Source organism: Pholis gunnellus, assembly GCF_910591455.1.
Source record: "Pholis gunnellus genome assembly, chromosome: 5".
NCBI classification, from domain to species: domain Eukaryota; kingdom Metazoa; phylum Chordata; class Actinopteri; order Perciformes; family Pholidae; genus Pholis; species Pholis gunnellus.
In genome coordinates, this window is record NC_136531.1 from 16,809,674 (window position 1) to 16,825,356 (window position 15,683).

The following is a 15,683-nucleotide window of genomic DNA, read 5'->3' on the forward strand; positions in this document are numbered from 1 at the left end:
CACGCCACACCCAACGGACCGAGGCAGGGTGCCTGTGCCGGAGGAACGGCTTGTGTAACAGCTGTAGCAGCCAGGGGCACCGACAGCAGCGAGTTGCGCCAGCGGCACCGCGCCTTGTTGAAATGCCCAGTACGCAGAGGAGGCGGCGCATGCAGCGGCCTCTCAGCGCGACAGGGGCCGCGATATAGTTGAGGAGAATCGGACACAGTTTTGTTGAACAACGGTGTTTGCATGCGTACGTTTCTGCCGAAGCTGTAGCTACTTTTGGGAGGAATGAGAGGCGTGTGTTCGGCTCTGACAATGGGATTGTTTTTGCACGCTATTGGCCCTGTCACCCCCACCGAGCCCGCAGCAGACAGGGTAAGTTGAGGTTGAGCAGTCAAAAACAAGGCTCACTCTCTCTCTCTCTCTCTCTCTCTCTCTCTCTCTCCCTCTCTCTCTCACACTCACTCACACTCTCTCTCACACTCTCTCACAGGGCTGTTAGCTAGCTAGTTACCCGCCTAAGTTAACAAACTATACCGTTCTTGGCTTATTAAACATCAAGCCCTGTCATTATTGCAGAAAACTACACCGGTCATCGTTGGATATTGACTTACTGTAACTTGTACTGTGCTGTCAAGAAAGATGCTAGCATGCTGGCTGAGCTCGGTAGCTAGCTGCGATAGCTAACGCACCTAGCTAGTGTTTGTGAAGTAAAGGGACACCCGGTCAGGGCCTTGCGCTCCTGTGTTTATGGTTAAGGGTTGACATTTTAGCCACAAGCGAGTTGCATAAACAAACAAAGAAGCAGTTATTCAGGTATGAATACAGCCACACAGGTACACATAACAACACGTATTGGTACAGGAGCCATGCTTTAGTCTCTGCCAGTAAAACAGAAAATAGTTCCGTTAGTTAATGAACATTATAGCTTTTATGTGACAATATGTTAGACGTTGTTCTCAGTGTGTTGATAGTGACATTATTATCATTTACACCTATTAAAGGACCCGGTCATCAAGTCACTTGGCAGTTTTATTCTTTCTAGAAAATGAATATGTTTGAAGGTATTTATTACTGTATTATAATGTATTGATGTGTCATATGTGGTGCAGAAATTGAAGCACAGTATCCAGGCTTTCTTCTTTCATCTCTACAAATCACACAGATGTGCACCTCTGCATGCAGACAATGAGAGGGTGTTCATGGGAGGATTTCTTTTGGAGATCAGAGTACCACGTTTACTTCTGAATTGACTGGACACACTACAACCAAGTTTGTGTGAATTCACATTGCAACCTGTGAGAAGTTAGAAGTGAGCTTTAAATATCTTTCTCAAAAATGATTGCACCTGCCAAGAGGGATGTTGTTTCTTTCTCAATCTCAGCAGTCTTTCCCTTTTTGATGCTGCACGTTTTGGAGACGAGATGTGTTTGCGATATTTCATATTGTTGTGTTTCTCATGACTATATTTTTGCATGTATAATTTGAGTGGGTGGATTGATGCAATTAGTCAGCAAATGAAATGACACAAGTATATTTAGTCAGCTATTATTCTTGGTCATGTGACAGGTCAGTGAAAACTGAGGGTGCACAGGGCATTGAGGAGCACTAAAATTCAGCCGTGTAGGTTTGTTTAGGACACGATGAGGATGAAACCACACAATTTCAAACTACAAAGTAAGTCTAATCTGTAACTTGAAGAGCAGCAGATTCAGCATTATGTTGTATCTATGTTTGACTTACAGTAGCACGAGTAAAGAGATGCAGCAACAGCATTCGTGCATCTGCGCTTTTGCTGATTACACACTCAAGAATGCGTCAGAACTACTTTTTCATGAGCTAGACTAAATAGATTTTCATGACAATCTAGCTTTAGGACTTCCTTGGCATCCCTGTCACTGGACAAAGTACACATGCATAGCTTTGATTGATGTGCTGTGGACCTAAACTCTTGCAGTGTTGTGTTGCCGTTACTGTAAATGTGAGCTACTTGGCATCCCATTTGTCGTGAGAAAGTAGGGGGGAAACTTATCAGTTAATACCCGTATCAGCACTTATTCAGTCCTTTTTATATACGAGATATCACCCTGTTTGTTTTTAACAGTAGTTTGTGTGCTACAATACCTCTGAAGGTTCACATCAGTGCTGATGGTTTAAGTTCCTCTGCTGTCCAAGAGTCCTGCAAAGACATCAAGAAACAAAGAGTCACAACCTTTTGGACTAAATTGGGTTTCTACTTCATCTTTTTGTGGGCAAAGAAAATCCAGTTACACTTGTCGACACGTCTCTGTATCTGTCAATCGTTAAACCACAGAGTTGTGAAACACATATTTGCTGGCAGTTAGTTGGCATTAATTTAGCATGTCAGTTGTTGGCGCATGTAAGACCGATGGCCCTCGGGCTACTGGGAGACGAGGGTTACATCATGTGGCCCTGAGCTATATCTGCTATTTGCATTCACCCCTCTAGGATTTCACACAATACAGAGTCAGCTGTATTTTATCTGTGTCACAGTATTATTGTAAGTAGGGATCGCTTGTATCTGTAAGACTTTATGATTAACAGTCTTCATTACCTCTGCTCTCACAGCATAAATGATCCACTCCATTCAGTCGGTGTGCTATTTTAGTCCCATTCGTTCTCCAAAAACAAACACCTTTAGTGAGAGTGAAAGTCAGTTTTCAGGGGCTGTTGTCTCAAAAACTCCACAGCTTCTGTGTCTCTTTACAGCTGTTTATCGCACCTATAAGAAACAAACGTCTGTTATTTGTCTTTTTTTTTTACCGATACTTTGAATAACAGTTTGTAAAGCTGAGTTAACTACTACAGTCATAACAGCCAGGGACCCATGTCACCTCTCATTTCTTAATCCATTTTCAAATTTGATGTTTGTACATTTGTGTTTTCATATAATACCGCTTAGTGCAAAAATCCCCTGTTTTAAAAGTCTCCTTTTAATCACATAAACCATCAGCATCGTTATTGCATTACAATCCTCAATGTTAATAATACATTCATGGCAAAAAAAACAATCTTTGTGAAATTTAAGTCGGGGTTATCCTGCCGTCTTGATGTCTATGAAATGGCACCTTTCTTTGTTGCAGGACTCAATACTAAATAAGGGGTCAGCGAGGTCTTTACGCGCATCAGCTAACTTGCCAAATCCTACAGGCCTCTTCTAAGTGGATCAACTTCAACTGTGCCGTCAGAATTCACTAAGAACCGTCGCCACTTATCTCCAGTAACAGCATTCGATCGTCACCGGGGGATATTTTGAGCTGTTCTCATTGTCTGCTCTTTTCAACAGCTTCTCATTATGAAGGTTGATTATTTTCTAACGGAGCAATCATTTCTGGGACGGTAACCAAATCTCCCATTAATCTGGTGGTGTAGCATTAAAGAGGTGGATGGTTTCTTTGTTGCCTGTTTGGATGGGAGACAGAGGAATCTGGTCCGTCCAGATTCTTTACCTTTGGTCACCTACATGGTGGAGAGCATATGGTGGAGAGGAGTCGGTGAGTCAGTGAAAACAGCTGAAGTTATCACAGACAAAGTGGAGGAACAGAACATAATCTGTTTATTACACAGTCAATTAAATGCCTCTATGTTGGGGCGGTGTGTGTGTGTGTGTGTGTGTGTGTGTTTTTATTTGTGTCATGTTGATAAGGAAACAGCTGCTAAGAAGAGACTCCTGTTTGAGGTTGCAGTCCACATTTAATAATGTCAGCAATATAGTTTGTGCTGATCTGGTGCGTATGACAAATCATTCCTGTGTAACCGCTCTGTCTGGCTTTCTCGGAGCATTTCTTGCCGTTCTCTCCGGGCCTCACACTTCACACACACACACACACACACACACACACCTCTCACCGCTCTGTGCGCCTTATTATCATGCGGCGGCCCAGCTAGGAACTTGCCCTCCGCCGCTGCTTGGAAATTTCCGTAGAGCAATCCTTGTCCACTGTTTGGGGCTGGATTGGAGTGGGGTGAGGGTGTGTGTGTGTGTGTGTGTGTGTGTGTGTGTGTGGTATGGTGGACAGAGCAAGAGAAGGGGAGGCAGAGAGAGAGAGAGAAGGAGGCAGAGAGAGAGAGTGAGAGTATGTTTGAGAGCTGTTTGACTTCTTTTGTGGCATAATGACCCATGAGTTTTGAAGGACGTTTCTGGGATTTTTGGACCCCGGATCATCATGCCTCACGGTCTGGGACCTGCGCTGGTAATCTAAACTATCCCTCTATAGAACTTTGGCGAGCTAATCATTAAGCTAATCTAGAAGAAAACATCTGAGGGATCTTGCTGGAAAAACCCACAGGCCTTTTTCTTGAAAGGATTTAGATTACAGTGCTCCCTTGTGTTTTGGCAGCATGCGGATCTATCTGTTCACATTACCGTCTCGCCCATGTCCTTTCACAAATCAACCTTTCATGGGATACTATTAGTGGGGTTGGCTTTTGATCAGGAACAACTGCTAGTTTGTTATATTTGCAGCTGAAACATGTAACCGATTGTTGGAGTGGAGACGAATGATGATTTAATTGATTATGGATGTAAGTGGACGTTTGAGTCAAACACCTTCTGGTGGTTTATAGTTGCGATTAGGCCTCAGCTCGACTTTGAATTGAAATGACGTATCAGATCTGTGGTAACATACTGAGGGGTTTTGTGCTGGCTGAGATTCAGAAAGTCACACTTGATATGAGCCTTAAACACTGATGGAATTCAAGCAGCTCACCAGCACAAGTGGCGAGGACTTGTTTACTCCAGAGCTAAGTATAAATGTTTGCTACAAGATATCTGCAGTTTTATCATTATTCTAAAACAAAGATCACAGCTAGGCATGTCAAAAAATGCTAATCTGTATAATATACTATTTTTTTGTAATAAGTATATAAGAAAATCAACATATAGATTTTTTCCAGTGTGTACACTAATTAAAAAAAAACATTTAGAAATTTGTATTTATTTATGAAAGTGGGGCAAATTTTGATTAGAAATGGGCCTTTTTCACAGAAGACATGTTGACATGTCACAGTAGGAAAAGCAAGGGTGTAAATAATGATTTATAATTGGAGTTGCTTCAGGCCATGTCCACACTACTACGTTTCTATTTTAAAACATATCTTTTGCTACGTTTTCACTGAGCGTCCACACGACGCCGTAGTGTCAGAGCAACGAAAACATACACGTTTAGAAACGCTCCCGAGGACGGATACGTTTGAAAACTCCGGGGTTACCCCCAGTTTCAGGGCCCAGGTATTGTGCATGCTGGCTCACTGTCATGGCTCACTGGGGAACTTAAATAGAACGAAAACATTGTCAATGTCACCTGTGCTCTTTGAACTGTGTGACAAAATGCAAGCAAAAGAGGCAGACCCTCTAGAAATGATTTAAGAAAGAACCACGTTCGCGACGTTACTGAGAGCGTGGTGCTCTAAAGACGACAGTTTGTTGGTCACCTCAAACCACTTTCGTTGTGTGTGTGTGTGTGTGCGGAGGATCAACAAAAGCTCTCGTAGGAAACCATGAAAATAAAGTGAATAAAGCTAGATTGAAACATCTTGATCTAAAATTGAGAGAAGTAGAAAAATGACCTAAACCAAATGGAGTTAATTAAACAGTAACATTCAGAACAAACAACTAAAACTATGAATAAGAAAAAAAATTGCAAAACTTCATAATTCATCTCGAGGGACATCCTATGCAAGACAGGTGCGCTGCCTCAGAGGGATTCCAGTGAATAGCTGCATGAACAGGATTAGCAGCACTCCAAAAACACAACAAATATCTTATGGCCTTAGTTAACCACTTTATTTTTCAGATAGTCAGAGGCTGAAATGATATAATGTCCTCTTATATAATGTGCTGTATTTAACCTAAAATCACTCCTTTAATACACACTGCTCATCCCATTTGAACTTGTTATGTAGCTCCTAAAAGCAGCTGACACATGGTGAACATTTCCTAAAGCAATTATTTGTATCTTTCTAGTTGGACTTCATGTTGATCAATTCACAGATTTGGTTTTACTGTGGCAATGAGCAGTGTTCCTGTTGATCAGTGTAAAACACAGAACAAGCGTAATTTCACCCGGTGTGAGTCAAAAAAACAAGCATGAGAAATGGTGGGGGGGCTCTGTTTTTTTTATGTTACTGGCACTGCACACCGTAACCGGATGCCTCGAGTGTTTTTATTAAGTTGAGATGTTGATAATACTTTCCTGTTTAAAGGTACGACTGCTTCTCTCTTGCAGAGCCTTCTGCACTGTGAAGGTGTTAACAACCAGAGTTACATCTGTGAGTCCGGACACTGCTGCGGCAATTCTCAGTGCTGCAGCTACTACTATGAGCTCTGGTGTAAGTATCCTGCCTCTACTTCTTACCTTCTCTCTGTATTCACACTATTCCTAGCCTGTGCGACGTTCTGTCATTACGTTCCCAGAACAGGCGTCTGCTATATTTAGCGGCATGCTACAATGTTACTCCATTGCTTTTTATGCACACATTGAGCTAATTTAGTCAAATTTGGCACAAAGGTCTGCTTGCACTGCAGCATGAAGTGATGACAGGGATTTAAACTGTAACGTGACTGGTTGGCAGAGGCATAAAGCCGCAACGCTGTAATTCTAGTTTAAAACACAACTGATAATGTCGTCATACCTCCACCCTCTACTATCGAGAGATGGGACGACCTGAACAAGTGGCCTCATATTTAGCTACTACATTAATTCTGTAGCGACTGGTGTAGCGAATCGGTGAACAATCTCTAAAGCCCTGAGGCTCGTCAGTACTGTTAAAGAAGCCCAGACTTGTTCTGTAGGCCACTGAGGTGTCGTTCCCTCTGGAATGACCTGGTTGACGCGCTAGCGTGGGGCGCCTAGATTACCCTTGAGGTACATATTCACCGACCAGTTTGTTGTGTGAAAGCTTGTTTATTTTCTTGTTTCCACCGACATAAACCACACCAGTTCGGGAAACTGTTACTGTACCGCGTAAAGCGGTCAAAAACCGTTTGCCCTTCCGCGGTCAAACACCTGACAACACCAGTGATTTACACAGCTTATATAGACAGGCACAGGACAATAGTATAGCGCCACCCAATGTATACACGGAAAACAACACCACCACATTTGGCTCCTACAAGTACCTTCTCAGTAATAACGTACGGGCACTTTTTATTGAAGGAGGCACCGTGTCGGGCCATCGTCACCGGGTTTACATTTTGTTTCAGCATCCGGTGAAACGCGTACAGCAGGGTGCTCGTCATTTGCAGCCACGCAGCTACAATACTGTTTTGATAACTTGTTTATTTCTGTTTCCAGTTCTTGCAATTTACAATTACAACTACTGAGTGAAGTTTAGAATCAACGGTTTTTCCGTTTAAGTTGAGAATGTAGTCAGGCAGGAAAAGAACAGGGACACTGTGTGCTGATGTGCAGAGGAAGAATGTAGAGCTGAAAAAGATGGCTCATAAACCGGCTCACCTTTCCGGCTCACCAAAACATCTCAAGGATCACACAGAATGTTAAAGTTATGCGAGTTCCACTATTTCAGCTGCTGACAGATGGCGTGTGTCACAGATTAGATGTGGAGATCAGTGGGACCTCTCGGAGACAATCAGCAAGTACAACGCTGCATGTCGGTAAGTCGTGGTTTAATTAAGCCTTGTCTAGGAGGAGAGACCCGGGTACAATGTGCATCACAACTGTGGCACGACTGACATCCCCAAACGGGGCACTACTGGCCCACAAAAAATACTGAGTGAACACTTGCAACCCTGCAACTAAATATGGTAAAGAAAGAAAGTCATACATTGTGTGGAGAGGCCTGGTGGTGTGACCTGATCATCCCCGGCTTGGATTCAGCCCAGATTACATTTTGGACTCAAATATCCCATCAAGAGTCACCTGAAGAGTTTTTTTTGGTTGGCCAAGTGGTGATATGAGACACTCAAATTATGTGCAGGATGTCATTCTTCCCAGCGAGCAGAGTGTGTACAACCTCCAGGTGGGTGAAAAATACATTGCCCCATAAATGAGCAGCGTTTGAAATAATGTAACCTTCATTTTAAACTAACAATATTTAAACAAATTGTAAGTCGTTTTATTTGTCTATTTATTTCAGATACAGCTGACAATGATGTGTTTGGGGCTACAGAGCTGCAAGCTCGTCATCTGGACATCAGATGACGAGCTGAAATTTGACAAAGTCGACACAGATGCACACATGAAACTCTACAAACATGTTCATTTTACACACATGCTTATAGGCTAGTGGATGATTTCGTTGCAAGGAGGTTCAATCTTTGGTTAAAATTAACCTTATGTTTAATTTAATCACAAGCACTTTTAGTCATAGTCTGGACTACCTTAAAATAGTTGAGTGGTGGTCGGTCACCTCGACTTATAAAAACACCTAAAATACATTTTAGTTGGGTATTTAAGTGTCATTTCTACCGTAGAACAATCTACAGTTCTTAACTTGTTGAATGTCATGTATTAGCTGTACCTCATTCCCATTTGTGAACGTGTTAACATGACGTGATGTATTGTAAGGACATGTGTAAATACAGTATTAAATATCTTACTTTACGAAGGTTGTGTTTGGAAAGTTTTCTTGAAAAGTCTGTCAATGTAGCCTCAATTGTTTCATGAGGCATTCATGGAATATGATCTTTGACAGTGTCGCTGTTTAGTCTCTTTAAACAGATTCCGCAGTCACATCATCTGGTTTCTGTTTGTATTCTGAGAATCGAACAATACAACCGTTCAAGCAGGCTTTCTGTTGAGAGCACAAGAGGCGGAACTCATTGGCCAAAATACAATATGGGAACTCGACGGCTACCGTCTCAGGATGATTTAGCTTTTTATTGGTCCAAAAGCAGTGCACGGAAAAGGAAGTCTGGGCCTGGATAACCACTGGCTACACCGGAACCCAAGAAATATATCCCCCTGCCCCCATAGGGTAATCCATAGTCACACCGATAGCCGATGGGCTCTGAGACTGCGTCTTTATTTTTTCAGAATTCTAAAATGATCAAGTCACTATGAGTTTATGTGATTAGGTGTTTGTTTATCTCACATTTACGTCATATATGTGATTTTAAGCCACCAAATGAGCTTGAAAACCAGTTACATAGAAAAGGACATTTCAGACTAATGCATTCGAGAAATTAAGCTTTTTTTTTCTTCAGTCAGTCGTCTCACATGTAGCTGATATTCGGATACAATCCTCTGCATGTTGCTGCATGAGCAAAATAACATTGAGTTCTTTGAGAGCAGGCACTGTTCTACCTTCAGAGTCTGATCAACAGCATGTGTCTAAAATGTCACTTTCTTAACTGGATTCCAACTTAATTTGGCATATAAGTTAATGTATGAACTGTTATTACTGTATGTTGTGTTCTGTGTCCTTTTGAGGGAGGTTATGTTCTGTTTAACAGTGGTATGATATCTAAAACCATAACTCTTACTCCGCATATCACAATTTAGGCCAATTTGGGTTCTGTTTTATTTCTGTAGGTATACAGGTTTTTGTAGTCCAGGCTGAATACGAACTAGGCCGATGCATTGGCCAATATTCACTTGAACTGAAAGTCTTGCTGAGTTGGTATATCTTAGTGACCGCTCAGCAGAGATGCACTGTACTGAGTGCCACACGGTATAGCTTAAACTCTTATTTTACAGAGAAACGGGTAGCCTTGCCCTGTAGTCCTTGAAGTGAGGTTCCCTCATTTTGTGTCGACGTAGTGGCATGCCATTTATTTTAAACACACAAACTGAAGCCAATTTCTGTTTTGCTGCTGTTGAGACAGGATTCTAGGTAATAAAGTTCCAAAAATAATGCTTTTGTCGAGAACTAAGGACTTGATTGTTCTTAAACAGTCACTTTGTGCTGGGTTGTTTTTGTCACAGCGCATCTACAAATAGGATTTCTGTAATTGTATTTTATTACTACAATACTCCCAAGATTTCAACATTCAGGGCTTCCATTATTTCTTTGTATCATTTCTTTTCCATGTAAGGTTGGGCCAGAATATTTCAGAAACATTTACAAATGTCTCCCAAAAGTGAGAAACCAGACACCTCAGAGATCAGCGTGTGAGATGGCTGTGGTGGTATGTATGGAGTTGCTCCATAGAGAAACCTCTCAGCGCTTTGCTGTAGAGATAAGAGCGGTCTTGGACCTCTCAGCCATGATTGAATTGATGTGATTCCATACATTTCATGTGAAATGTTTCACTGTGTTAGAACCAGATGTCGGCAGGATTTGATCAGCAGTGTTTGTGTTGCCAGCAGGAACTTTAATGTTTCATCACCAGCAGCTGGTACAGTTAAAACGTTATGGATTAAGTTGTAAACACAACATGACAGTGTTGATCTTCCTCTCACCTCAGGGTTTTGGTTGGTATGGGCGATCATCTTCATTTTGAGCTGCTGCTGTGTGTGTCACCACCGCCGCACCAAACACCGGCTGCAGCAGCAGCAACGGCAGCACGAGATCAACCTCATCGCTTACCGCGAAGCACACAACTACCCCTCTGTGCCCTTCTACTTCAGTAAGAGCTACTGTACCACCCCGACACACACACACCATGATGATTAAACCTGATGTGGAACTTTGTTTGGGTTGGATGCATTTCAGACGTATGAATTGTATTGACTGACAATTACTTTGAACGGATATGAGCACTGAGCACGTAAAGCTTCCCTAATCCACATTGTCATATTTACTGTGGAACCAATGAGTATATAGCGTGAAAGAGATTGCATCATCGCCCGACTCTCTGTAACTCTATGCAGTTATTTAGCGTCTTTTAGCTTATTTGTTTCGTTTTTTTGGCTCGCAAATGTTATGTTTCACTGCTCTCATCTACTATGTTGTCAGCTGCAACGAGCTGCAACGTTCTGGTGAACACAGTGGAGCATTTAGCAGATGTTTCTCTCAGTAGTTGGTGAAGAGCTAAACGGAGCTGAAAGTGGAGTGAATATCTGACTAACATTTGTCAGGTGGACAGAAACACAACTCCAAGTAAATGCTAATGTTGTGTTTGTAGCTGCCCCCAAGTGGCAAAAACAAAAAATGAAATCGACTTAAAGTAGATGAATTCTACTCAGTGAACACCCATTCACAACAACTAGTGTTAGCTTTGGAATTACAGGCACAAGTTAATGTAATACACTGAACATAAATATGTGGATACCGTCAGTATAACTAACACATGTGATAGTTTCGATTTGAATTAGGAACTGAGCAGGGTGCCATTTTTGTTGACATTATATTTGCTCATGCAGGTTCGCTTATCATTGTGAAATCAGCTTGAGTGAGTAAATAAGACCTCCTGGTCAGAATATCAGGTTTATATCCACATTGATGGCCTTTCTCCTATCTCCCCCAAACATATTAGGGCGGACAAATGGTCACACTGCACACATTAATCATCTTCTTTATAAAGAAAACTGTTTTGTCACGCCGAAGCATTTTTTTTTTGGTACCCAGCAAACATAATGTCATACTGGCATTTCTAATCGGTAGTTTTCTAGTTACATCAAACTAAGGAATTTAAAGCTAGTGACAAACAAAGCAGTGGTCCTTGGCTCAAATGTAATGTTTGCACTGACATGTATCCCTGGTTTCACACAGCGTCAGAACCTTCCCTGTTTGCATGCCCCAGTTTTCAGGAAACGGCCTGCATTGCTCCCTTGGTACCTCGCCAGTGTTGCAACACCATCTCGCACAGTGCTGCACCGGCCTTCGGCACAGAATTGACCCAGAAATTAGCTTGTTTTGTCACATTTTTCCCCCTATTGCTTTGGGAATGTTTGAATAGTGGTCTGGGAAGTTCAGCGAGGTCTTACTGAAATGTGTTGGGGTCAGGCGGTGGTGTTTATTTGAAGGGAAAACTAACCCATGTATGTTTTGCTTGCCCTGTAAAATGTATAAAGTTGTGTCTAGTTACATTTTTTACACATTTGCAAATGTATGGTTTTCTTCTCTTCAGGGTTTCTGCCCAACTACCTCCTGCCTGACTACGAAGAGGTGGTCAACCGGCCGCAGACTCCTCCCCCGCCCTACAGTGCCTTACACACTGGCCCGTCCTCAGTGGCTTCTAGCCCGCTGGCTCATGAGCAGCAGGTGGGACACTGTCCAACCATCCAGTCCACTCCCGTGCCCCCGGTCTCTGACAATCTGTGTTGCAGACCCAGCACAGAGGAACCACAATCCCCCACCTTAGACTTAAGGCCAAAGCCTGACAACAAGCCCATGCAGACAGCACAAGAGTCAGGCATGATACTGCTGTCAGATGGGCTCAACAATAGGGAGGGACTTGCCAGCCAGGAGAAAAGAAGTGATAGTGGGGACGACTCCTGCAAGGACCCACTGCTGAAGGACCTGTCCGAGGGTTCTGCTGAGGACAAAGAGCGACTCCCCAATGGAAGGAGGCGGCGATTCACGGGAGACTCTGGGATTGAGGTGTGCGTGTGCAGCACACATGGGAGCAGCGGTTTTAGTGGAGCTGGAGGGACAGGCCAGGAAGGCAAGGAGTTGAAGGAGCTAGAGAGCCTGCTGGGGCGCGAGGGAAACGACGAGGAGGAGGTGGGCGACTTCTGCGACAGCTGCGGCCATCGAGCCTCCTTCGTTGTGGAGGAGGAGCAAGCGCTGGGCGGGCCGGATAGGCGGGTCGCACGTGGGTCTTCAGGACCTCCCCAGCCGGCTCACCAGATAGGCAGCGCCTCACTCCACCCTCCAGTGTGCCTCCTCCTCCACACCATCAACGAGCAGGAGGGGCCGCACCACAGTACCAGCACTGAGCCACAGGGCTGAAACGACGTCAGCGCGCAGTCGTGTCATAGAGGGAAGGGGAGGACACTTGAGGCGGAGCATGGAGGCCTATGCTTTTGTATCCAAGCAAGTGTTCTATGTCTAAATACTTTCTGAGTGAGTATTTTATGAATGTGTGTATCTTAGATAAAACAGGTGTTGGAGCAGGAAGTGGAATCTGCACTCATATGACTGAGATCCAAAGTTTGAGAAAAGCCTGCTCCTCCTCCACACACTGGAACGGTGGCCTTAACCTGTGTATTTTGGGTTATGTTTGGGCAGTCCAAGCCCTTTACTTCTCACACACACACACAGACACACACACACACACACACACACACACATACACACACACACACACACACACACACACACACACACACACACACACACACACACACACACATACACACACAGAGTCCTTCAGTTGTCCCTCTCTTGGAACAGGAGCTACTGACACACAGTGAAAGATTTGATAGCTGAAGCTGTGACGACATGACAGGACGTTCACTGCTCTCCTCACCGGGTGCTTGCAACGTTCTCTACAGATCTACGTAGTAAAAAAAACAAAAAAAACACCAGGAACATTTTGGATGAGTGCATTGTGGATTTACCACTGTGTGTGCTTATGCAAACTGGTACTGCACAGGGACACAAGAACAAGACTCATAATTCTTAAGTGCTTTTTCAGCCATTAAAAACCGCTCTGCCTTGTGTTGTTGTTGTTGTTGCTCTCTATCTGCCCCGCTAGTGATGGAGAAGTATAAGTGCATTTACAAATCGTAATGTGAGCAGTTCCTATTTTGCACAAAGTGTATTTATCTTTATAAATGAAGCTTTAAGCTTAAAATAAATAAAAATTGAAAATGCTTTCATTAATTCAGTCTTAAATTGCAGTACAGGACTTAGTGTCTTTTGTTGCAACATCTGTAAGAAATGGACCCCGGTAGATTGTCAGTAGGGAATGCAACAGATTCACTTAGTACACAATCATTTTTCATTCATTTAATAAATGTTTGCAGTACGTGCCTACCCCCCAAAAAATGCAGAACTTGATGAACGATGATAAGTTTCAGTGAAACTGGGAGACCATCAGAAAGCAGGTACCAAAAACAAGAATAAAAGGCTTCATAGAGATTACAACTGCGATGGGCAACGTCAGACCTCAAACCTTTTCTGTCAGCCACTTCAATAGATTACCACCTTCACCAGCTATACAGTATACAACATTAACACTCTTTGTTTGGATTTTCATAGTTGCACAATTTGACCATGCTTTTGTTTCATTAATTAATTAAACAATTATAGGAGCTTCCTGTATGGTCCATTAAGGCTGATTTCAGTCAACTGGACTAGTGTGATTTTCACCTACACATGGCTTGTTCATTATTTTATTTTTTTTCAACAAATGTGTGGCCCTCTCCTAATCAATCTGAGAGGAAATGCTCCTAATAGCCTAAGATATTTGTTTAGTGTGTGTGTGTGTGTGTATTCATCCCTTACTCAACTTCATATGAAGTTAATTATCCCGTAATGTAGCCAACAAAATGTCATTAACAGCTGTGGCCTGTTGACTGGAAAAATAAGGTTTTGATTAAAAAAAATGAATTATAACAGAAAAGCAAAGAATCAGACAAGTTTATAAAACAGTCTGATAGTTGTCTTTGGTTATGCTTAACATCTGAATATTTATGAACAGGAGTTTACATCACAAGATCTTTTTTTGAATGATGGACAGACTGTACAAGTTAACAGGCAATATTTATAATACTGCACTGCGGATTGAAAACAAAGACCACATACTTCCAGTATATGTATCTTGTCAATGCCTTTAGGAGCTTGACTGTTTTGAATCTAACCTTTTAATCCAAATCTTACAGGCGCTTTAATAAAGTAGATGTTGATTGTTGATGAATGTGCCATGGAAAATGCCACTGATTACATTATGAGTATAAAACTTTTACAAATTAAGTGAAATTTTAGCTTGCCCATTCTCTGAAACTAACTGGAATATGGTCATGCTACATGCCATTGTATCATGCTAATGTATTTGGAGCACTCTCAAAAGTCTACACATTGTAATGTCTGCAGAGCACAAATGTTTTGGTCTCACATATTTCTATATCTACCCTAAAACAATCTAACAGAAGATGTCTCCCAAAACTTCTAGCACAAGTTAAATTGTAAACGTGAACTTTCTGTATTTACATTAAGATGATTGAATCCGACCCTTGAATGCCTGAACACATTCTCAAGTGCTTTATATGTTAATGCTTTGTGTGACCTAGAAAGTGATATTGTGTGATTGTGGTACATGTAGTACCAAGACGAGCTATTTTTTCATATCGGCTGAATCCTTTAAAATAAATATTGGAACTGTAAAAAAAAAAATTCAGAACCACTTTATATTTGAAAATGTGTATAATATTCTGTAACATGTTTGTGAACCAAATAGTTGCTTTCATAATTTTTATGAAATCATTAGCTTTATTGCTATGGACAGATTTGTTTTTTTCTCATTATGGGTATTATTATTAAGATTGTTCTTCTGAACGACTTAAGTTGTGTGAAGGGTACGATTGACTAACACTACAGTAAATAACGCGTTTTCTTTCTTCACCAGTGTCTGTAAGGTGGTTTTGCACATATTCTTTGAATGTTCTGATTACAAGCCATTTATTACAACAACCAAGCTGGATGTATTTTCAATAAACATGCCCTTTTAAATTCAAGCTGACTCATTGTGACCGAGTGAAGTTACTTCTCATGAAAACATATTACATGATCGTTGAGCAGTTACATCTGGTATCTTTGGAACCAGGGTTCAGCTGTGATTTCGGGCAATAAAGGACAGGGTGTGCCCTAAATAAGGAAGTCAACTG

General features: G+C 42.1%; 1 protein-coding gene across 1 annotated transcript; it reads left to right on the plus strand.

Moving 5' to 3' along the window:
• The first annotated feature begins 30 nt into the window (after positions 1-30).
• Positions 31-15,538, plus strand: wbp1lb (WW domain binding protein 1-like b). Its single transcript, XM_079159041.1, has 4 exons — positions 31-360; positions 6,234-6,336; positions 10,376-10,537; positions 11,981-15,538. The coding sequence occupies exons 1-4, from the start codon at positions 274-276 to the stop codon at positions 12,802-12,804; spliced, it is 1,176 nt and encodes a 391-aa protein (XP_079015167.1). The 5' UTR covers positions 31-273; the 3' UTR covers positions 12,805-15,538.
• The last annotated feature ends 145 nt before the right edge of the window (positions 15,539-15,683 follow it).